At 47.2% G+C, this 23,780-nt stretch overlaps 1 protein-coding gene across 1 annotated transcript in view; it reads right to left on the bottom strand.

Annotated features, from left to right (window-relative positions):
* The window catches only part of GPD1L (glycerol-3-phosphate dehydrogenase 1 like), a 61,311-nt gene that overhangs the window by 9,328 nt on the left and 28,203 nt on the right, over window positions 1-23,780 (bottom strand). Inside the window, exons 3-7 of the mRNA XM_043885777.1 lie at window positions 19,450-19,590; window positions 17,819-17,957; window positions 10,524-10,636; window positions 1,553-1,786; window positions 1,054-1,160 (exon numbers count right to left, since the gene is read on the bottom strand). Coding sequence (XP_043741712.1) covers window positions 1,054-1,160; window positions 1,553-1,786; window positions 10,524-10,636; window positions 17,819-17,957; window positions 19,450-19,590 — 734 coding nt within the window. The remainder of the gene's footprint in view (window positions 1-1,053; window positions 1,161-1,552; window positions 1,787-10,523; window positions 10,637-17,818; window positions 17,958-19,449; window positions 19,591-23,780) is intronic.

Raw genomic sequence — 23,780 nt, 5'->3', positions numbered from 1 at the left:
TTCTAATCAGTTAGAAGGTCCACTTCTAATCAGAAGGAAATGGGACATGATTAGGGAGACGCAGGTTTCTCCTGCTTGGCTACATGTGCTTTTAAACAGGCAGGCACTGATCCTAGAACAGCTGGGATCCTGTACCCCCCTGCAGTCAGAGGGCCCACACAGACTCACACTGGCCAACAAGTCAATTCGGAATCCTAGCAAAGGACTGGACCCGAGCCTATCCGTGTGCGATCCTGGGGTCCTAGGGTTCGGTCTTGGTTGCACACAGATGGTACTTTTTTTTTTTAAGCAGAGTATGGAGGGGTACACCTGAAAGGCGAGGAGACTCCAAGGTTCCTCATCACACCTAAACACAGGGCACCTCCAGTGCTAGAGTCCTTCCTTTTTTCCTGAATTGCTTGACATTTCATTAACCAGAGTTATCTTTTTATCAAAAGGACAAAATAACCTTTTTTTTTTTAAATTTTTAATTAAAAATATATGACACACTGCTTTAACTCATGTTAAGTCATGCTTTAAGTCATGCCGACCCTTTTGAGACTCCATGGACTGTAGCTCGCCAGGCTTCTCTGTCCATTCTTTCCTGGCAAGAATACTGGAGCGGGTTGCCATTTCCTACTCCAGGGGATCTTCCCCACCCAGGGATCGAACCAGGTCTCCTGCTTGGCAGCCGGATTCTTTACCACTGAGCCACCTGGAAAGCCCGTGTAACTCTTACCAAATACTCCACAGGGCAAGCCAGAATCTCAAACTCCTATTTTGTCTTGGGTTGGCCAAAATGTTCGCTGGGGAAAATCCGAGTGAACATTTTGGCCAACCTGATAGCGTGCCTAACAGGGCTCATTTCCCCTCCCTCATTTCGGATTTTGGGTAGATGCTCGTTTTCAGGGCAGGCAGATGTTTCCTGCTGTAGACCCTCACACAGACGACGGACGGCACTGTTCTGCTAACTTCTGCCCATGCCTAGCAGACGCCTGAGTCAAGCACTGCCCGTGCTCACCAGCAAGCGCAAGGCCAGCTGATCCTCTGGCCTCGTGGAAAACGGGCACTTACTTGTCGAGCAGCCCCTTCTGTTTGAGGATGCGGTACACCTCGGCTGAAGTCTGAGGTCCTTGCAGCTTCTGTCCATTCAGCATCTCCTTCTCCAGTTCTTCGATGGTCTTAAAAACATAGGATGAACATAATCTCCTGTAACATCTAGAGCATCACTTAAAAAATTTTTTTTTTGCGGTGCTGCATGGCATGTGGCATCTTAGTTCCCCAACCAGAGATCTACCCCAAGCCCTCTGCAGTGGACGCTGGAGTCTTAACCACTGGAATGTCGGGAAAGGCCCTAAGGCGTCTTTATTTTAAAAGCAGGGGAGCGGGAGGGGAGCAGCAGGCCAACGAAGGGTAAGAACACGCAAGGTAGAGGTGGTAGGCCCGAAGCGCTGGTGAGTGAAGGCAGGTGGCGGTGGGCAGGACCAGCCCCGCACACACAGCCTCCATGCCCTGGACAGCGGCTCTTCCCTAGCCCGGGACACCCCCCTCCCCTCCCCGACCCCGGGATTACCTTGCCGGTCCTGGCGAAGGCCTCGGCCACCTTGCGGTTCCGGCCCCCGTAGCAGGTGGTGATGAGATCGGCCACGCCGCAGCTCTCCAGGAACGTGGCCGTAGACACCTGGCCTTTGCAGAAGATCCGGGCGAAGGCGATCATCTCCATGAGCCCCAGGCGGATGACGGCGGCTTTCGTGTTATCGCCGCAGAGGAGGCCGTCACAGAACCCGGCGCCCACGGCCACGATGTTCTGGGGAGGAGGCAAGAAGCCTGGAGATGCGGTCCTTCACACGCACACCGCGGGAAAGTGTGCGGGGGAGGCGGGGCGGAGCAGAGGCAGGGAGGCTGGCCGGCTTCTCCCATCCCGTAGAACCCAGGGTTCTACTCTGATCCTCTGAGAGAGAGAAGGAAGGAGGGACCAGCTCCCATTCATGGGGCAAACAGCCCAGAGGACTCTGGAACCTGGACTCAGAGGGAAGCATCCGCCAGAGAAAGGGCACGGCGCAGAGGCATCTCCACTTAAATACTGTCTGTACAGACTTTTTTTTTTTTTTAATAAATCAAAAGCTTTATCCAACTATAACACTGACAGAACAGTGGTCAAGTCATAAGTGCAGGACTTGATGAAGTTTCACAAATGACACTCTCATGTAACCAGCACCCTGATCAAGGAACAGAAGGTAACAGGTGCCCCAGAAAGCCCCTTTCAGCACCCCCCACCCAGTCACCCCGGCACCAAAGGTTACTGCTCTCCTGACCTCTAATGGCACACATTTACTTTCCCTGTCTTAACACTATGTGAGTAGAATCATATAGGATATAATCCTTTGTGTCATCTTCTCTGTCTCGATCCCCCATCACATCTGTGAGATTCAGCTGTACTTTAACGCGGGACACGTTTATTTCCATTGCCGCACTGTATCCCACTGTGCAAAAACAATGCAATTCACCCCTTCAGGTGGTTGGCACTGGGTTAGTTTCCAGTTTGGAGCCACTGCAAATAACTCTGCTGTGACACTAGGTAGGTGGCCTCTGGTGACCCCAGGCCGGCACTTCTGTTGTGAGCATCCTTGGGGTAGAAGTGCTGGGTAATGATGGATGCATTTGTGTAGATCAAGTTTCTGCCTTTTGTTTCATTTGATAATCTCTAAATTAGCATTCGCGAAGCGCTGGCTTATTGTGTGGCTCTCTGCTGGACACCAGGCAGCTCGGACACAGACCTGCCTCTTCAGGAGCTGATCGCCTAGTTTGGGGACCAGCAAATTAGGGCCAAATGACTGCTTTTGTAAGTCGCACTGTGCTGGAAAATCGGCACCCCGTTCAGTAACGTATTGTCTGTGGCTGCCTTTCTGCTGCCAACGGATTTGAGTAGTTGTGCAGAGACCCATAACGTCTGCAAGATCCATACATTTTCTATGAGGCTCTTCTGGAAAAAGTTAACCACTCCGACTTAACAGGAAAATAAAATGTGTGCACAAATCACCGTGACGCTCAGCAGAAAGTGATATTCCATGACAGGTAATGAAGGTGAGGTTTCAGTTCAGCTCATCTGTACTCAGCAAGGGCTGTGGGAAGCCCCGCTGGGCCCTGGAGGGGTGGAGAGTGCCCTGGGCTGGGGGTGGAGTGGGGAAGCCGAAAAGACAGACACAGAGCTTGCTCTCAAGGAGTTGACAGTATCATTGGGAAAAGACACAGAAAAGCACATCAAGAGACAGAAGGATTGGAGTATGTGGAGAAGCTTCGTTACAAAGCAGGGAAGCCTGCGCAGAGGAGGCGGCACCGGAGCTGGGTCTCAGATCCGGACAATCACACAGGACAAGTAACGCCTGCATGGCAGTGGGGGACACTCCTTTCGGACACCGGGCGAGCCCTCAGGTTTCTGGCCCTTTCTAGATTACCAGTTTCCTCTTCAAAACACGCAGTGCAGGAAAGACCCAAGTATTTTATCTCCATCTAGCCACATAAGCATTTTTTTCCATAATGCCTGATGCCTGAATATGGATTTGTGCCTTAAGAGATCTTAAAATATGAATCCAGTTAGTAGCAAATGGGAAATAAGCTAAAAGAAAATAAGCCCATTCCTCCTCCCTTCACCTGTCTGGGCCCAGCCCTGGGTGTTCCCGGGCTTCTGGTCTCTGCCCAGGGTCCCATCTAAAAGGTCCGGCTGTTCCCTCTCAATTTGGCGGTGCTGAGGAGCAGATCCTAGTTTGCTAGGAGCATCTCTCCGTGTCCTCCACTCTGCCCCTCTTCTCACCTCTGCACACAATCCTGCCCGATGCCAAGCAGGCCCCGCCAGGGGTCAGCCTCCCCACCCATGGCTGCACACGCAGCGGGTGCGGGGCTGAAAGCTGCCGCCAGGGAGCGGCTGTGCCCCTCAGACTCACCCTTCCCGCCACAGCAGCCCGATGGAGGAAGCCACAGTGAGACGGGAGAGGCACCCACATGAGGTTCTCAGTCTGCTTGGCTGCTGTGTGACCCTGGGGTAATCACTCCACCTCTCTGAGCCTTCTTGGCCTCGGTTGTTAAATTCAGGGCTTGGATAAGATCTCTCAAGGCTCTTCTGGTGCTGGCATTCCTCCAGGGAAGCTGGCTCAGTTGTGGCCCTGCCCTGGGGCTGCAGACAGCAGGAAGGCCCTGGGGCAGCCGAGAAACCTAAGGATGCGCAGGGGGACTGACCACAGAGGCCACGAGGCCAGCTGCTGGGAGAGCCCACCCAATGGTTGTCTGGACGTTACCATGGCAACGTGCCCAGGACTAGGGTCCAGATGGCTGGACTGCTACGATGGCTCTCTGATGCCTCCTGGGCTGTGCCCCTGATGTCCCCCCTTTCCTCATGACACAACCCGTCCTGGGGGTCACTTGACAAACCCGCCCCAGCCAACGTCTGTGGACTGGAGGGGAGACAGCAGGGACTTCCTTTCAACAAGGGGTTCCTGTACTCAGAGGAGAGAAAGCCTATTTACAAAGTGCCTGCAGTGAGCCCACCACCCGCTGCCCACGTGGTCTCATCTGAATTCTCGTTGGCAACCCCAGCAAGTGTGTGTCTGCCCCCTTAGCTGGTTCAGATGGGAAAGGATCCACCTGCAACGCAGGAGAGATGGGTCTGATCCCTAGGTTGGGATGATCCCCTAGAGAAGGGAATGGCAACCCACTCCAGTAGTCTTGCCTGGAGAATCCCACGGACAGAGGAGCCTGGTGGGCTGCAGCCCACAGGGTTGCAAAGAGTCTGACACAACTGAGTGACTAACACTTCACTTTAGCTAGTTCACAGACAGGGTCAACGGCTTGCCAAGAACATCCCTCTGGTGACTGACATAGTCGGGACATGCCCCCAGGACCTGGCTGCACAAGCCCACTGTTCCCCCTACTCTGCTCCTTCCATGGTGCGGCCACCGTGGCCTGGCCATTCCCACCCATCGTGGGGTCCGAGAGACCTTCCTGAGACACCCCTGCAATCAGATATCAAAGAGAACTCCCCCTGGGAATTCCCTGACGGTCCCGTGGTCAGGACTTGGTGCTGTCCCTGCTGGGGCCTGGGTTCAATTCCCGGCTGGAGAACTAAGATCTTGCATGCTGTGTGGCAGGACTGAAAAAAAAAAAAAAAGTATTAAAAAAAAAAAGAGGACTGCCTCCCAGGCCTGCAGAGAGACTTGGGAGGTAAAAGGGGGAGGCCTGGGAGGACAAAAGATTTATGGGAAAGAATAGTAAAAATAACAACAGCTTCCCTTACTGAACTGTTTCTAAGTGCTTCCTACATTATTAACTCATTTAATCTTCACAACATTCCTACCAGGCAGGTTCTGTTACTATGTATAGCGTGAGGGGAGGACCCTTGGGCATGTGGGGTAAGTAGCTTGCCCAAGGTCCCACAGTCAGGAGCTGGGTTTCAAACCCTGACAGCCTGGCTCCATCACATCTCCTGGGAGCAGATCACACAAGGCTGCTCCAGCCAGTGAGTGGAACACAAAGAGGGGCTGGGACAGCAAGACCTGAACTTTCTAACAGGAAGGGCTGACCCCAATCAACAGAGAATACTGAGGCGAAGAGGTGAGCTCTTGGTCACTGGAGGCATCCAAGGAGCCGTAGGGATGAGCCCTTAGCTGCCAAGCAGTGCTTCTGACCTGTGTCACTGCTCCGAGAAAAGGCAGAGGAGAGTACCCCCCCACCGTGGTCTGGGGGCACACAGGTAGCGAACAGTTCCCAGTTTCCCCGGACATCTGACCTCCCCACCTCGGGGAGCAGTGGGCCACTGCAGACTCAACCCCACCCTCCTCAGGGGACCCAGGGCCAGTTTAATCATCTTGAAATCTTCCCCCTCTCCCCTCCCACTTATCACTGTCAAAAGAAAAATAAACACACTGAGGCAGTCAGATCGTGTGTGAATAGCACCCAAGCAGATGTCCTCTGAGATCGCTCAGCTGTGAAATTTATCATTATCCGCCATGCATTCAAATCTGCTTTAAACTATTCTGGAGCTAAAAATACCATGACTTTCAGAAGAGAGACGTGCTAAAGCCCTGGCCCATTTCCCGGGTGGTGGCAAGACTCAGAGACACCCTTCCCGACGTGTTGTCTTTGCAATCCTGCATCACAGCGAGTCGATGGGGCTCACGGTCTTTCGTTCCCACCCAAACTGTAAAACTGGAGGAGCAGCCCATGCTACCTGCAGGTTATGCAAACACTCCCACTGCCTTGGAAGAACTGGCCCACTGAAACCCAAGTCAGACTTTTCTGAATGCATCTGACTCTTCCCAAGGCCACCTTCAAGTGCATCCAACCTAGAGGAAACCTGCAGAGTGGAGGCTACCTAACTGCAGGCAAGGTACCACCTGTGGTTTGTAGGTCAAGCCCTGAGGTCACCCATCTGAGATGTCCAGGAGGTCCAAGGTCAAGTCCACACTCAGCCCCACAGGTTGGGCACCCTGTTGAGATGTACACGTTTGATATCTGCTTGTCCAACAGAGTGGCCACTAGATTTTGAGACTCACAAAAGACTCGTGACTACTGAGTCTGAAATGGTGCTACTGTGACTCTGAAACGGAATTTTGAATTTTTAAAAAAAGTTTTAAATAACTTGCATGTAAATGAAAACGGACACATATGCTACTGGGTTCTAGCTGGAGCCCTGGCTAAAGACTAGGTACCAGACTGTGACCCACAGCACATTCATCACAGCCACATCACATTCCTGGCCTGGAGGATACCCACACAGCCTACAACTAGGGTGGCAAGCCTCAGCACAGACAGCCCTGCAGAGAACAACATGCATCCGTGGCAGAGGTGATGGCTGTCTCTCCCCAAATACTCTCCTCTTCTAGAGCCTGAGTCCCTGATTTTCACGCAGGTATATTTTTCCCAGGGGGGTGGAAAAATTCTCAACCTCCCTTGCAGCAGGGAGTACAATTAAGTATTAACTGCCTATTAAGATGAAGCCAGGGACTTCCCTGGCAGTCAGTGGTTATTAGGACTCCGTCTTCCTTTGCAGGGGGTGTGGGTTCAATCCCTGGTCAGGGAGCTAAGATTCCACATGCCACAGGGTATGGCCAAAAAAATTAAAAATAAAGACAAATGTTACACTGCAACTCCCCAGAATGCCTTAAAAGACAGCTGCCACATACCCTTTGTCTTTCTTTTTTTCATCCTGTTGCCTGGAAGGCAGATGTGATGGTTGGAGCCCTGGTCACCATCTTAGAATATGAGGACAAGGGTCATCTCTCATGAGCTGGAGGGAGCCTGGGTCCCTGAGAATTTTGTGGAGTGGAATTTTCATATGGAATTAGGATTTCTGCACAAGAAAGAAAGTTCTGCCTTGTTCAGCTCCTATTATTTTGGGTCTCTGTTAATGAAACAATCTTGATAAACCATTTATTAAAAATAACAGGTTGAGCTAAATACTTATATGACTTTTATACTTTTCTGTATGAAGAACATCTTAAAATTTACATTAAAAAATACACCCAAGGGAAAGAAGCCAGACACAGAGGAGTACATACTGCATACATGTATTATAAACATTCTACAGTGAACAAAAGCAGATGGGTGGCTGCTGGTTTGGGAGGAAGGAGTAAAGTGTAAAGATTTACAGAGTTGCCTGGGGTGATGGAAATGTTCTGTATTGGAGTGATGATGTCCAGGGTGTATATACCCAACTGTTAAAATCTATTGTATCATATATTTAATCAACACAGGACATAGATTATGCTTAAATAAATTCAGTTCAGTCATGTCTGACTCTTTGCGACCCCATGGACTGCAGGACGCCAGGGCTCCCTAAATAAAGGTGATATTTAAAAAAGAATACTCACTCACTGATTAAGAGATTAATGTAGCTAAGAGATGAAGGACATTCTGAAGGGTGTAAGATGCACTGGTAGGAAATGATTTTGTATAATTCCTTTGACTGTTTCTTTTCTTTCAACATTGTAGGGAGCTGTTAACTTTCTTTCTCCCCCTCCCCCACCTGCCACCTCGCCCTTTTTTTTTTTTCCTTTTTTGGTAACTCAAATGCCCTCATGTTTTTGAGCATGAAAAAAGTGTACTTGAAAAGCTTTTTAGAATAGAGAAGATGACTAAAGATTGTTAATGTGAAAAAAGTAAAACATCCAAAAAAGAATGATTATATGTGTATAACTGACTCACTTTGCTGTTTGGTAGAAATAAACACAACACTGTAAACCATCTATACTTCAAAAAAAATTTTTCAAAGGTAAAGCATAAACTACTTGAACAGTAAGATGCACTTTTTGTTTTAGAAAGGGGGACATGCACATACTTGTGCTTGCTAAAAGCCTAGAAGGGTAGACAACAAGCATTAACAGTGATTATCTCAGGATGCAGAGATCATCAGTCATTTTCACTTTCTTCTCTACACCTCTCTGCAGTATGAAGCTACCTTTTATAATCATGAAGAAAACAAAACTATCAATTATGTAATCAAGGAAAAATAGGCCCATTTGCCCTTGCTGGGCAGGCTGTAGCAAGAGAGGACTTCATTTCATTCAACCGCCTGGACACCAGCGAGAAAAGTCAGGTCATCCAGAGTAAGAACCCCGGACAGACTCTTCAAACCCGCGTTCACATTCTGAGCGAGCTAGTATTTGCTACGTTTGAGTCATTCACTCTTTGGTGCTCTGTCTCCTTATTGGTCCGATGGGATGGTTAGCCTCAGTTACTGCCCAAGAACCTGCCTCTCAGTTTTTAAAGCTCCCAGCTCTGATGCAGGCTGGCAGGAATGATGGTAACCACTCCTGGTTGAAAGGAAAGCCAGGGGCAGGATGATAAATGGTTCTCAGTCCCCATCTACCTCTGCCCCCAACGAACCGCTCTGTCATGGTAGCTGGAGGCTTCTTGCCAACAGAACTGAAAAGCCAGTTCAGCTCAGAAGCAGGGTCAGCACATACCTGGTTCCATCCGCAGAAGCTTCTCCAGGGCCCTCAATCTAGACGCTTTCTTCTCTCCCACCCCCTTCCCCTGCCCCTTTGTCCTGGGTGGGTTTTTTCACAGCTTCTCCATCCACCACCAAAAATACCCCAATCACTTCATGACAGTTTTGGGAGCACATGGGCCGTGCTGAGCAGTGAGACCTCCCAGTGGTTTAATGAAGGACTATTAAAAACGCATAAAAATCTCACCCAACAATAATAAAGAACGCAGCCAAAGCCAGCATCTTCAGCGTATAAAAGGCTGTGTGCAGTGGGAGAATTCCCTGCCAGCATTCGGAAAGATGAATGTGGGCTGCCTGGGGGCTTAAGGCTTTCGTTGGCTCCAATTTTTAAAACTCTCATTGTATGGAGACGTGACTACACATACACACGTGACATTAAGTGGTTTTAAATTATGACTAGAAGAAAAGACGTACAATTTGCAGAGAGCATTAGAAGGTGCCCTGTGGACGGGTCTCCCGCATTCTTTTGATCTTTGTAATTCTCACCTGACAAAGTAAGGCGAACGTCAGATTAATTTCCTTCCTTGGGTGTTCAAATTCCTGAAAAGTAGCTTCTGCTACAAAAGAAATGACTCAAAAGTGACTCAAAGGGGTTATTAATTCACAGGGAAGCTCTGTATTTTTCCTTTTTTTTTTTTTTTTGAGATGGCAGCTAAGGGTAGGACGTTCACAAGTTACAGCCCTGTTGGCTATTGTCCATTCTCAGGACAGAGAGGAACCCCAACCATGATTTTCTTCTAAGATTTTTTTTTAAAATGTGGACCATTTTTAAAGTTTTTATTGCATTTGTTACAATATTGCTCCTGTTATTTATGTTCTGGTTTTTTGGCTGCAAGGCATGCGGGATCTTAGCTCTCTGACCAGGGGACGAACCTGTACCCCTCTGCAGTAGAAGGAGAAATCTTAACCACTGGACCACTAGGAAAGTCCCCTGATGACAACTTTTAAAGGCGGAGGGTTACAAGTCAGGAGCCCAAGTCCAAACATGGAAATGTCTCTTGACTCTCTCAAGTCACTAGCCAACACAAGCTGCCTCTTTAATCTGAGCTTTTCCCTTTATAGGCAAAGATTAAGCTATTCTTAGCAAAACCTGCCAGCAGCAGATGGCTTTTTTCTTCTTTAAAAACAACAACCAACCATCAAACCAAGAGATCATCCAGAGCAACCAAGTTCCTCTTCTTGCTCAAGATAACACATAGGAGAAAAGTAGGAATTACAGAATACTTGGCTCCCAGGTAAGACTCTACAATCAGAGTCTGCCCCTGGCTTTCCAAATGTTCATGCCGTCCACTTCCCAGAGAACAAACTAGCACACTGCTCCCAGATTTACAAACAGAAGCGCACCATGACTGCGAGAGGAAATCTAACCACCCAGGAAAGGCTGGGGCCGAGCAGGAACTGACAAACAAGGCTGCCAATTGACTATTCTCCCCAGAAGTATGAGCGCAGAACACAGAGCTCATTCTTAGAATGGGATGCAATGACGCTGGCAAGTGGCCCTGCGTGAGGACTCCTCCCGTAAGCAGAAACGACAGGGCTTTACCTTCAGAGCACCACAAAGTTCAACTGTGTCTGCGTCATCCACCACTGTGATTCGAAAATTAGGAGTCTGCAGAAGTTCTTTGAAGAGAAGGCCGTTCTCCATGATCTTGCTGCCTATTGAAAGGTTAGGGAAAAAAGGAAATTAGCAATGGCCTCTCATCTTAACTTTCACATCTAACACAGTTTAAAATGAGTTTTGGACTTCCCTGGCGGTCCTGTGTTAAGACTCCATGCACTCAATGCAGGGGGCACGGCTCCATTCCTGCTTGGGGAACTAAGATCCCCCCATGCCCTGGGGTGTGACCCAAAATGAAAAAAAAATTTTTTTTAAGCCAATAAAAAATCTTTTTAAAAAGACCTTTTTCACATTCCAAAAGTGACATACATTCCTGATAGGAAAGTTCATAAAGTCACAGGACTAGAAACAAGATAGTTAAAATATTCCACAATCCCACCACAGATAAAAGCAACAATTTGGCATGTATCTTTAACTTACCAAAACTGAAATATACATAGTTTTTCTAATTGAGAACACAACATGGATTTCACAATCAGCTTTCCCCCATTTATGGCAGGAATAATTTTCAGTGATACCCTATATTTTCTACATTACTTTATTAATAAATGGCCATTTTGTATTTTATCGCATACACGCATTATATTTTATCTAAGTGTCTTTCTGTTGTTTGAGATCTAAAATTGTTGCAACTTTTTGCTACCATAAACACAGGCTCCCTCCACAGGAAGCCAGCTCCCTTTTCACCAATACTAGGCCTAACCTCGGGACATGCCTGGACTCAGTGGGTGAGACAATTTCCCCACCCCTGGGCTCAGTCACGTGCCTGGCTTTGGTCAAAGTGCAAGTGTTAGCTGCCCAGTCGTGTGGATTCTTTGCAATCCATGGACTCAGCCTGCCAGGCCCCTCTGTTCATGGAATTCTCCAGGCAAGAATGCTGGAGTGGGTAGCCATCCCCTCCCCCAGGGGATTTCCCTGACCCAGGGATCGAACTTGAGTCTTCTGCATTGTGGACGGATTCTTGACCACCTGAGCCAGTGACGTGACTGGCTTTGGCTAATGGGACCAGACCTGACTCAGCAGAATTTGAAGCCCGTTTGTGCAACAGCAGGGCGGGTTCCCATGTCCATCTGCCTTCACTGTGGGAACACACCCCAGCTGGCCTGCTGGACCCCACAGGAAGAGAAGATAGCACCGCCTCCCAGTGGACCCACAGATGTATCAGCTGTGCTTATTTTGGATGCCACTAAGAATTCAGGATTATTTGTTACTTAGCATCACTATGGCAACAGAGAACTGATACAACATCAACAAACATGTTCAGTGACTCAATTGGTGGAAGATGGAAATGCATTCAAAGGCTCCTTATATCTACTTCCCATTGGGACCATGCCTGGAATGATGTGGAGGATCAGTACTTTTCACATGTTACTTTCCTATTTATAGAGACTTTCAGTTCAAAACAAAACTAAAACTTAACACCATAGAGCCTGATGTGAGATCTGCTCTGGTTGGTGGGGTGTGGGGTGGCGCTCAGCTCTGGAGATCAGGACGATAAAATTCGCCAGCTCAGTCCTGGCTCCCACACAGAGCTGGCAGAAAGCTCCCCCGGGGACCATGGCACTTCGGCGCTTCCAGCCTTGAGTTTCCTGAGCCTGTTTCCCAAGTTTGTCTGCACAAGACAATCACCGGGAGATCTTTAAAAACACCAAAGTCCAGCCACACCCTAGCATCCATTAAATCACAAGCTCTGGGGTCAAGCAGGCATCACTAATTTCTGATGCTCTCCTGGTGACTTCAATGGGCAGACAAGTTTGAAAACCTCTGATGTGATCTCTAACCTCATGAGGTGTGCAAACTGCCTATTAGTTACAACAAGCACTCAAAGGTCTATATAATCACAATGGGACAGTGATATTTACATGCCTATGACTGATTTGCCCCACTGACACACAAGAGGCCCCAAAGAGGTTTACTGAGTTGCCCTTGGTCACACAGCTAGTAAGAGGCAGAGCCCAAATTCTAACCCAGGTGCTCTGGCTCCAGGACCTATATGACCTCTATGCTGTGTTCCACTCAGGGGCAAGAAGAAAGAAGTAATAAACAGACATTACAATCAGAGCCATAGTCTTCCACTGCAGGGAAAAAAAACCAGGATGTTCAACAAAATTATACTCAGAAGTAATATAATATCAAAATGATCCAGGGGAGGCCTTCCCCATTGGTCCAGTGGTTAAAATTCCACCTTTCCAATGGACGGGGTGTGGGTTTGATTCATGGTTGGGGAACTAAGATCCTGCATGACAAAAAATAAACAAACCAAAAAACAAGTTCAGACACGAGTAGAGAGAGGGTGGGAAACAGATGAATGAGGCTAGCCAGCAGTTAATCATTACTAAAGATGGGCCGTGTGGGGTCCTAATACAGTTCTCTCTACTTTTGTTTGGTTTAAGGACATTTTCCATCATAAAATGTTTAGGACAGCTACGCCAGATACTTAGAAACATTTTCTATTCTACAGGCATTGCTATGATGTCATTTAGCTGAATGCTCATTCGTCCAAATATTACAACTCCCTCTGTGTGAGCAAACTGTCCTCTTCCTTTTATAAACAGTCCTCCAGACGAGCAGCACTGTTTCATCACCTGGGTTGGGTAAACCAGGCCCAGATCCACACCACGATGTAGTTATTGTCTTTCTCTTCTGTCCCTCTCCATGGGCCAGGGGCCTGCAACACGAAGGGAGCTCACGAGCAGCACAGACAGGCCCCCACTCCCTCCACTAAGCTATTGTGATCGAGCCAGCAGCAGCTGTGAGTAACTGGACATGTGGAAGGAGACAAGCGTTCTCCATCTGCCACCGATACAAGGCGGCGTCTGCTGGAGTCTCTGTGCTGCAAATTACGCACAGGGTTCATTAGCGAGGTGAGCTCGATTTAAAGGAGTCTTACATTTTCTCAAACGCACCTTTTAATTATTTTATTCTTTTCCATTATGGTTTATTATAGGATATTGACTCTAGTTCCCCGTGCTATATAGTAGGACCTTGTTGTTTACCAATTTTAAATAATAGTGTGTATATGCTGATCCCAAACTAATTTATCCCTTCCCCACCCCTTTTCCCTTTGGTAACCATTGTTTTCTATGTCTGTGAGTCTGTTTCCATTTTATAAATAAGTTCACCTGTGTCATATTTTAGACTCTACATGTAAGTGATATCAAATGATATTTCTCTTTCTCTGTCCAACTTACTTCATTTAGTATGATCATCTCTCGGTCCAATCATGTTGCTGCAAATGGCATCAAATGTTTACCCTTTGAATTTTTAAGTCTTCTTTACTTTAAGTCTTGGATAAGAAAGCATTGATCGTATTATTATTACCAGTCTTAAGCAGTGATGAGGCAAGAAGGGACCCAGGACATGTGATCCAGAACAGGGAACGCCCATCAGCCATGTGGAAGGGCTTGTCAAACTGAAAATGAATCAAAAGAGAGGAAAATCCCCCTTCTCTTCCACACCAAATTTTGGAGATAATCAACCTATTTACATAAGACTCCTTCACATCCCACATCTCAGTCCATAATTCTCTACTTTTGTGTACTAAGAAGCTCCTTCCACAAAGAAGGGGCTTATGTATCCTGACATTTAGCGCCACAACTTATATAGAACAGACTTTGGACAGGATCTGCAGGCTGAGCAGACATCTCGGACACGGTGAAGTCATTCCTGCAAAGGGCGCTCTCACCACCAGGGGGCACCACGGCTCACAGTGGCTGTTTGACCCACGGCCCCAGGTTGGTTTCATGGCAGCCGGGATCCAGCCCAGGATCCTGGACTGCACGTCGTGGCCAGGTCCCTCTAGATTTCTCCTGGAGACTTGCAATGTCTCCTACGACACTGACATTCTTCAAGAGTGTGGGCCAGTTGTGGGACTTCCCTGGCGGTCAGGTGGTTAAGACTCTGGGCTTCCAATGCAGGGGGCGAGGATTTGATCCTTGGCTGGGAAACCAAGATCTCATATGTCACACGGTGCTGCCCCCCCAAAAAAGTGTGGGCCACTTGTTTTGTACCATATCCCTTCCTTTGGCCTTGTCTACTATTTCCTGTTGATTAAGTGCAGGTTATATAAGAAAATTTAGAAAATGTCACTTTCCTGTTCTATCTCACTTTGAGTATTTTATCTAATTTAAATCAGATCACTCTTGCCAGTCATGGTCCAACCCACAGAAGGCAGCAGAAGCAATGTGTAAACAGAAGCCAGAGAAACAGATGTGACTTCTGTGCGTGTGTCTGTCTTTACAAAGTAAAGAAGCTTGATGCACCCAAATGGGAGCTTTCCTATAACAAGGCTAACAGGCAGGTAGAAATCCTAGCCAAAATCTATCAGTTTAAATTTGGAGATGAAGTCTGTCTCAACCCTACAGAATGACTGGGGTTAATGGGTCAATCCCAACCAAATAACTAGCAAATTGACTACTGGCAAATAGGATTAAGCTGGAAAAAGTAGCTAATAATTAGTTTTGAAAAATTAAAGTGATTACATAACAGTTTCACAGGCTACATTAAAATCATAGATGAATAAAGATGAATAAAAGAACTGAAAAGAATAAAACCTAAGTACAGCCTAGCATACATATGCAATTTTTTTTTTTTTAAGGGAAGGATACTTAGTAACTATCAACAATGATTTCCTTTGAGAAGAGGGAGGAGGTCTTAATTCTAATTTCATACTTTCTTGTACTGTTTGAATTTTCTTGCATGCTAAGTTGCTTCAGTAGTGTCCAACTCTTTTGCAACCCCGTAGACTGTAACCCGCCAGACGCCTCTGTCCGTGGGATTCTCCCGGCAAGAATACTGGAGTGGGTTGCCCTGCCCTCCTCCAGGGGATGTGCCTGACCCAGGGATGGAATCCATGTCTCCTGAGTCTCCTGCATTGGTAGGTGGGTTATTCACCACTAGTGCCACCTGGGAAGCCCCTGAATTTTCTTAGCTGTGCTTATTGCTTTTATAAATATCAACCTGGGTAATGTTATTATACGTAATTTTGTTTCCTTCCTTTTATCATTTGTGATACCTCTGCTCTTCAAAATTATTATTTCTCACACACACCCACACACCCACCCCTAAGTGCCCAGATATATGGGACTGTCAATGGAATGCTATGCAGCTATAATGATGTATGCTGGTCGAAATAAATGAAGCAATTATCAAAAGAGTATATTAACAACTACAACCACAGTTCATCACAAGTAGAAAAAAATAACGAAAATTAAATGAAACCTGAAATGGTTTTCCTAAATCAGAGAAAGACAAATATCATATGGTATCACTTATATATGGAATCTAAAAAAAGAATACAAACAAACTTATTTACAAAACAGAAACAGAGTCACAGATATAGAAAACAAAGCAATGGTGTGTGGGGGGATAAATCAGGTGACTGAGTTGGGCCTAGACACACTATTACATATATAATAGGTAACGGATAAGAACCTATTATATAGCACAAGGAACACTACTCAATACTCTGTAACGACCTATATGGAAAAAGAATCTAAAGAAGAGTGGATATAAATAAGTGATTTACTCTGCTGAACAGCAGAGATTAACACAACATTGTAAATCAATTACACTCAAATAAAAATTAAAAATCAATGTTCTGTGCTAAGTTGCTCAGTCGTGTCCCACTCTTTGTGACCCTATGGACTGTAGCTCGCCAGACTGCTCTGTCCATGGAGTTCTCCAGGCAAGAATACTGGAGTGGGTTGCCATGCCCTCCTCCAGGGGATCTTCCCAACCCAAGGATCGAACCCACGTCTCTTACACCTCCTGCATTGGCAGGTGGGTTCTTTACCACTAGCGCCACCTGAGAAGCCCCCAAAATAATCAAGTTTTAAGAAACGGCTTTCTTTTGATTATCTCTATGTCCCACGGTAATCAGGTAATGCCTGTACAATTAAAAATAAAAGAGAAAAAAAATTTAAAATGTCCTAACTTACAGGCATGCATAAAAACCTTTTCCCATCCATCCCATCTTACTCAAGAGAGCCTGATCTCTTCCAGAGCTTCCTTTCATGAAGCTGCCAAGGAGAAATGATTCCCATCACTGGTGCATTTGATAAGAGTGGAAATAAGTCCTGGAGTGGTAGATAAACTTAAATATACCCTGAAAAGTATTCTATGAGCCCTATAACATGATATGTGGGCACTTAGGAATTCTGAAGCCCTTTTTTAAAAGAAATAGACATGTTCACAACACTGATGTGTAAGAATAGAAAGGGATTTCTGTTTCAGGAACCAGGAGACCCAAGTTCATGTCTGAATTCTATATTAGCTGTGTGCTCTTGGGGCAGGGAGCTTACTCTCTGAGCCTCAGCTTATTCCTTTGGAAACCGGGGATCACTCCCATCAATTTCTAGATCTCTGAGGCATCCAATGAGGCTCCAGATACTGGCATTTATGAGTAAAGAAAAGCTAGGTTTCCCTTGGACTGCATGGAGATCAAACCAGTCAATCATAAAGGAAATCAACCCTGAATATTCATTGGAAGGACTGATGTTGAAGCTCCAAAACTTTGGCTACCTGATGCGAAGAGCCAATTCATTGGAAAAGCTCCTGGTTCCGGGAAAGACTGAAGGCAAAAGGAGAAGGGGGCGGCAAAGGATGACATGGTTAGATAGCATCACTGACTCAATGGACATGAATTTGAGCAAACTCTAGGAGATACTGGAGGACAGAGGAGCCTGGTGTGCTGCAGTCTAAGGAGTCACAAAGTTGGACATGACTTGCTTTCCCTGACCCCTACATCCTTCATGCAAGGAGGCAGCTGTCTGCAAGCCAAGAAGGGAGCCCTCACCATAGAAAAGGGCTGGCTCAATCCTGATCTTGAACCAGCCTTCAGAACTGCAAGAAATAAATTCCGGTTGTTTAAATAAAAAGAAAAGCTGGGTTTCTAAGGCCAAGGGCACTCCCCCATGGACACAACCATCTGCTTCTTGGTACAAGCAAGCACCCTTGCATTTTTGTGAATAACCTCGATGATGCATTACTGGATCGTGGCGGGCCACATGGTCTCCTTGGCTTTACTTTCACTCCAGAGTTTGTAGAAACGCTCCACATGCCCCCAGAATAGCCTCCTAACATAAAATTTCCACCCCACTGAATGTCCACCCCAGGAATGTTATGGGAGCAGGGAAGACTTCATTACAGAAAATTCCAGAAATGGAATATGTGCCTGTTAAGACACACAGTGTAACGTCCCTCTGCCCAGTGGCCCTCACCGATGGTGGTCTCGCAGAACTTGCCGGCGGCCACCTCGTTGGCAATGTTAGCTCCCATCAGCACGCTGATGTCAATGCCCATCTTCTCTCGGATGATGTCAGAAATGAGCTTCAGCCCCTCAGGACCCTCGTCTATGCCCTGCAAGGACGTCAGTGGGTTAGAGGAAAAGAAACCCCCAAGGCCAAGAGGCTGGAGACCGTTGCTTTACAAGTCATCTAGATTCAGACCTCCAATGGCATAGGCGGCTGAAAAATCTCGTTTCTAAGAGTAAACAGACATAGTGTGTATGTACCATTTAGAGAGTAACGATAAAGTGAAAACGAACAACGTCACCATCCAGGTTAAGAAAAAGAACTTGATGGGCACCACTGAAGTCCCCTGGGTCTATTCCCAAGTTCGTCCTTCTCCTCACTAGTGTTTCCTGGTGCCCGCCAGGGTGAACCCCTATCCTCAACGTCACTTATGCCCTGTTTGCTTGTTTTTCTTGTTCATTTTATCACATGAAACTACCCCTAAACAGTGTGTTATATCACTATGCCTGTTTTTGAAAGCCTATAAATGAAACTGTGCCTCTCACCTGTGATGTGCTGCTTTGTGCTATATTATTATTTGGGAGACTCACCCATGTGGCCACATGAATATTCTGGTTCCCTCCTGTGTAGTTTCCCATCATTCATTTGTCCATCCTATCGACGACTGACATTTGAAGTGTGCTTGCTTTCATAAACATTCACCTACAAACACAGTCTCTCAAGAGGGTTCTTAACCTTTTTGACAACACAGACCTGCCCCTGGCAGTCTGGTGAAGTTTATGGATTCATTCTCAGACTCCATATGCATAAAGCAAAATACAAGATTACCTAGCAAGGCAATTATTTTGAAATACAGTTATCAAATGTTAAAAAAAAACAACCAACCTACATTTGTGACAAAGTAATATATATATTTTCTTACTGCAATTATAAAAAGGTGCCATAGCAGGTCTAACTACTATAATTCCCAAGTAGTTGGGAATAAATGATACCTTGAGATATCTGAAGCCATTGTAAAGTAAAATGAAAATACCTATAATTTGTATCAACCACAGGGTCAAGGTCCTGCTAACATATTGTCACTGAAACTCTGGGTTTTGGCCTACATTCGTAAGTGAAGGAGAGGCTCATTTCAGTTAGAGGTTAAAATAAATAAAAATGCAATTCCACCCCCACATTTAGGTCCATGAACCTCTTGAATTCTGACTGTGGGCCTCTGGGGATGGTTTGTGGACTTCCAGTTAAAAACACCCTCTCCAGGGAATAAATCCAGGAGTGGGAAATTAAAGATGATTAACTTCCCAGCAAATGTAAAATACGTGAGATTTCCAGGGCAAGGGCGGAGCCCCGTGTGATAGACAGGAAGATCTTTTCCTGCGGGACCCCAGCACTGGGAAACCCCTCCAGATAGGAAGCAGCCCCTCCAAAACGTGAGTAAAGCGAGGCTCAGGAGGGGACGCGTGGTTTTGATTCCCTTCCAGATATCCTTAAAAAACAAACCCAAACCAGCCATCCCCTCCCCTCAGCTCCTTTTCCCCAGCAGATGAAAGAGGTAGGCAAGTTCCCCGGAGCCCGCGCGTGGCGAGGGGCCGCCTCACCTTGATGAGGGTGATGCCCAGAGCGTCCTTCGGCACCCTCCCCGTGATCTCGTCGCAGATCCGGTGGATGAACTGGTGGGGGATGACAAACACCAGCAGGTCTGCGTCCTGCACGGCCTCGCCGAGGTTCGCTACAGCCACCTGCCAGGGCGAGGGTGAGGCGGTTACTTCCGGCCTGAAACACCCCTGTGCAAGCCACGCGCGCGCTGACCGGGCATCAGCCGCGGCCACGTGCTCGGGAACAGTCGGGTCAGTGCGGGGGCCGTGCCACCTCCCCACTCTGCAACCCAGGCCGGCAGCGCCCTCCCCTCCCCCCGCCGCCGTTCCCCTTTCCTTAAAATGGGGTTGCAACCATCCTGCGCAGTGGCTCTCTGTTGCTCCCCAAGCCCCCATCCACTCCAGCCCTTCTCCGTCCCCGGGAGGCTGCGCTCTGGGCGCTGCTTCCCCGGCGCCCTGCCCTCTGCCTTCCAGGTGGCTGCAGCCCAAGGCTGGCAGTGCCCGGAGCTCCAAGGTGCGAGGAGAGACAGGTCAGGGTGTGGACCTGCGCCTGGGGCCACTCCTGCCTGGCTCGCGGTGCTGGCCTGGGCTCCCGTCTAGAGCCCCACATCCTGACCTGGGCTGCGTCAGCCCCCCTTCCACACCTCTAAGCGCGGCTCTGTCCCCTTGCCCTTTCAGGGGTGGCCGTGGCTTCCTCCTGCTGCTAATCTCTGGCCACTTCCCTGAGCCCTTCTGGTCCCCTCAACTCTACCTAAGCCTGTCGACAGTCCCACACTAAGCGTTTCTACGTGAGTACTTTGAGAGCACTGTTGTGAAGCATAAAGGACACAGAACAGAGTCTGTCACTTGACAGGCACTGAATAAATGTCAGCTATTCCGATCATTTTCCTTCCGAGAAGTACGAAGGTGGGTTTTAAAATTTCACATGGGCAGGACTTCCCTGGTGGTCCAGTGGTTAAGACTCTGTGCTCCCAATGCAGGGGACGAGGGCATGGGTTTGATCTCTGGTGGGGAAAATCCCATATGCAGTGTGGCAAAGCCCAGCCCACCCCCACCAGAAAAAAAAATTAACATGGGCAGAGAAACACAGGCAGAAGAGAGGGCACCGATCGTGGACATGGGGGGATATGATCTCTAGCAGAGACTGCCCCTTGCTGCCCAATGTCTGTTCTCCCCTTCTTTCTCAGCAAGAGAACCCCAGCTTGGGGGAAGGCTCATACCTGCCAGGAAAGAAAGCTACACTTCAAGCTTCCCTTGCAGCTAGGTGCCTTGTGTGATCAAGTTCTGACCAATGGTGTAAATGTGCTTGTGGTTTCTGGGAAATGTCCCTGAATTCCTCTTTTGGCCAGAAAAATGCTGAAGAGATGGCTGGAGTTTGGGCAGCCATCTTGGACTAAGAAGGAAACCAAATGCTGAGATAGTGGAACAGAGTCCCTGTCACCATGATGAATCGTTAATTATGATAAACATACTTTACATAAGAGAAATAAAGTGCAAGTGTTTACTTTGCTTAGGTTATTGCTATCTTAGGTTTTCTGTCATATGCAATTGAACCTAACTGTAACTGACATAGTTGCGATTAAACATTCCTGGTTCCCAAAATGCAGGAAATTGGATGTGGGTTCTTCTTTGAGGAAGTGCTATCTGCCACAGGAATGTCATTCAGAATGGATAAGCTCCTAGGAAATCTACTGTGGGAGTTGTGATGGAGGTGCCAACTCCTCGATAAAATTTCTTCTCCCCTTTCTCCATAACTACAGAGCTGCAAGCTGATCACTGGTCACCTAGCATGCAGGCCTGCATTTCCCAGCAGCCTTGCAGATATGCAAGGTCAAGGACGAAGCTCCCATCAGTGGAATGAGAGATGGAACCGTGCATACCACTTAAGACCCAGAGTCCTTCAAACAGCGGCTGCTTCCTCTACACTTTCCCTTCCCCACTTTTGTGCTAGTTGAAAACCCACGTGGGACCAAGAATAATGGTGTGAAGCAAAGCTGCTGGGCTGCTGTCATGTGAGAAGGAAATAAATCTTTGTTTTTTACATTCCATTATTGTCTTTTTTTACAGCTTAAGTCTAGTCTCTTAACTAATGCATGTGCAAGAGTTACTACCTCACCCAAGAATTCCCCAGGAAAATCTACCTGGCATTATTTCACTCGCCCCTTCCTTTGGCTGGTATGGAAGACCTATAATTTACCACCTAGCCTCCATTCTCTTTCTTTCTGGCAAAAATGCCTCTAAATTTCATTTCAAAAGCTACTGTTTCACCACTTTAACTATGCAGTTTGGGTGGAAATGCCCGCCCCACCCCCTGCATGAATGGTCTTTAAGTTATTCAGGTCAATGGACAAATAAAACAATGAGAACCAATGTTTGCTGGGGTTTCTGAGAAACAGTTGCTTCTTTACTCCTCTGCACCAGCTATTTCCTTGAACAGTATGGAATAATGGTGCAAGGTCTGGAACAGCTGCAGCCATTTTACAAACGTGAGGGGCAGCACCTAGACCTGCCAAGGGGCTCCAGTGTGAGTGAAGGCAGAGTAGACAAACAGGAAAAAAAACAGGGCCTTGTTGATATTACTTAATCCACTGTTGTAGGCTGCACCTGAAACCGGCCATACCTGAATTTTTAGTCATATGACCCAAAACATCAGCTTAAGCTGACTTGAATGGCAATAAAGAGAGTCTCCCCATAGAATGACTAAGCTTATAACCCGAAGCTTAGCAGTTCTCCCTCTTTATTCACACACCCAAGGCTGAGGGAAACTGGCCCTCCTCTTCAGAGGGGCTTTTCCGGTTTGGTAACCTAGGCTAGGTAGTAAGGACTTCCTTGGCATCTGGATATTTCGTCTCCTCCAAAAAAGCAGTTTTTTATTCGAATCCATCAGCCTTGATGCCGAACCACAGCTGCTGTCTGCCTCTTGTTGACAAGGCTCATTATGCTCTTACACATTTGCCTGTGGTCCCAAACAGTCTCCGCCCCCCCAGCCTTCATTAGAACTCTGACCCCCCCACTCCCTCTGGCGTTACTGGCCTCACTTAGGCAGGGACTTCTGTTCTTGACCCCCTTCTCAGACAGAGCCTGGCAGCCTGAATTTTAATGAAAACCTTTCTTCTCTAGACCTATTGTTTTTCCACTTCCCCATCCACCTCCCTGCTCCCCCCCACCCCCCAGAAAATACACACCCTTTCTCTCTTCAGGGCATTTCCTGACCTAGTAAGATGTAAAAGACACCAGAACCAGAGAAAAGATGGAAAAGATGTACGTCTGGGTCCCATGTCAGCAACTGATCGGCCATGGGACCGGCACAGACGACTCCTATTCACTAAGCACAGTCACCCTGGCTACAGAACGGGGATAACAATCACTTTTCTGTGACTTCCCGGTAGTACAGTGGTTAAGAATCTGCTTCCAGTGCAGGGGACCCGGGTCTGATCCCTGGTCAGGGAACTGAGATCCCACATGCTGTAGAGCAACTAAAGATCCTTCATGTCTAAACTAAGACCCAACACTGCCAAGTAAATACTTTAAAAAAAAAAAAAAAATCACCTTTCCTGGGGTGAGATGGGGAGGGAGGTGGGAGGTAGGTACAAGAGGGACGGTTTATATGTATACCTATGGCTGATTCATGTTGATGTATGGTAGAAACTGTAGCGCAATTATCTTCAATTAAAAATAAAGTTAATTATAAAAAATAAACCATCGTAATATTGTAACTATCCTCCAATTAAAAATAAAACATTTTTAAAAATCACCTTTCCTACCAGCTACTTCACAGACCACTTTCAAATTAATATAGATAATAGCACTCTGCAGTGATATGAAATAAGCGAGAGAGATTACTGATCAGAAAAATCCACTGGCCTCCTATCAATTCTTAACCTTTAAGGCAATCAGCCCATGCTATGTCCCCTGTGATGAAACACTCCCATGGAAGCTGCCAGCTGGCCTGGGATTTCTTCCCATCTTTCCTGTTTCCTTTTTCAACAAACCAAAGAGGACTGCAGCTGGTTGGGTATGTCGCGGATCTCTGGGACAATGCGCCTGGGACTCCCTCAGCACACACAGATGTCCTTCCATTGTCCTTGCCGGAGCGCTAAGGGTTAACCCACAGAAGCAACATGTGACCCGAGCTGCATTTGTACGGTGCACACAGCCGTCATTCCTGCTACACAGGATCCAAATAAACTGAATACCCTCTTTCAGAATGACAGCTTTAGCTAAGCCTCTACCCTATCTTTTCCTCTGAGCCAAATCAGGACACTGCTTTGGAAATGCTGACCTATTTCATGGGCCTCCTGCCAAAGTCTTCCTGAGGGTGTCCACCACTAAAG

The sequence above is a fragment of the Cervus elaphus genome, chromosome 24, assembly GCF_910594005.1.
Source record: "Cervus elaphus chromosome 24, mCerEla1.1, whole genome shotgun sequence".
Classification (NCBI taxonomy): domain Eukaryota; kingdom Metazoa; phylum Chordata; class Mammalia; order Artiodactyla; family Cervidae; genus Cervus; species Cervus elaphus.
Note: the sequence above shows the minus strand (reverse complement) of the source record. Positions and strands in the feature narration are given on the sequence as shown.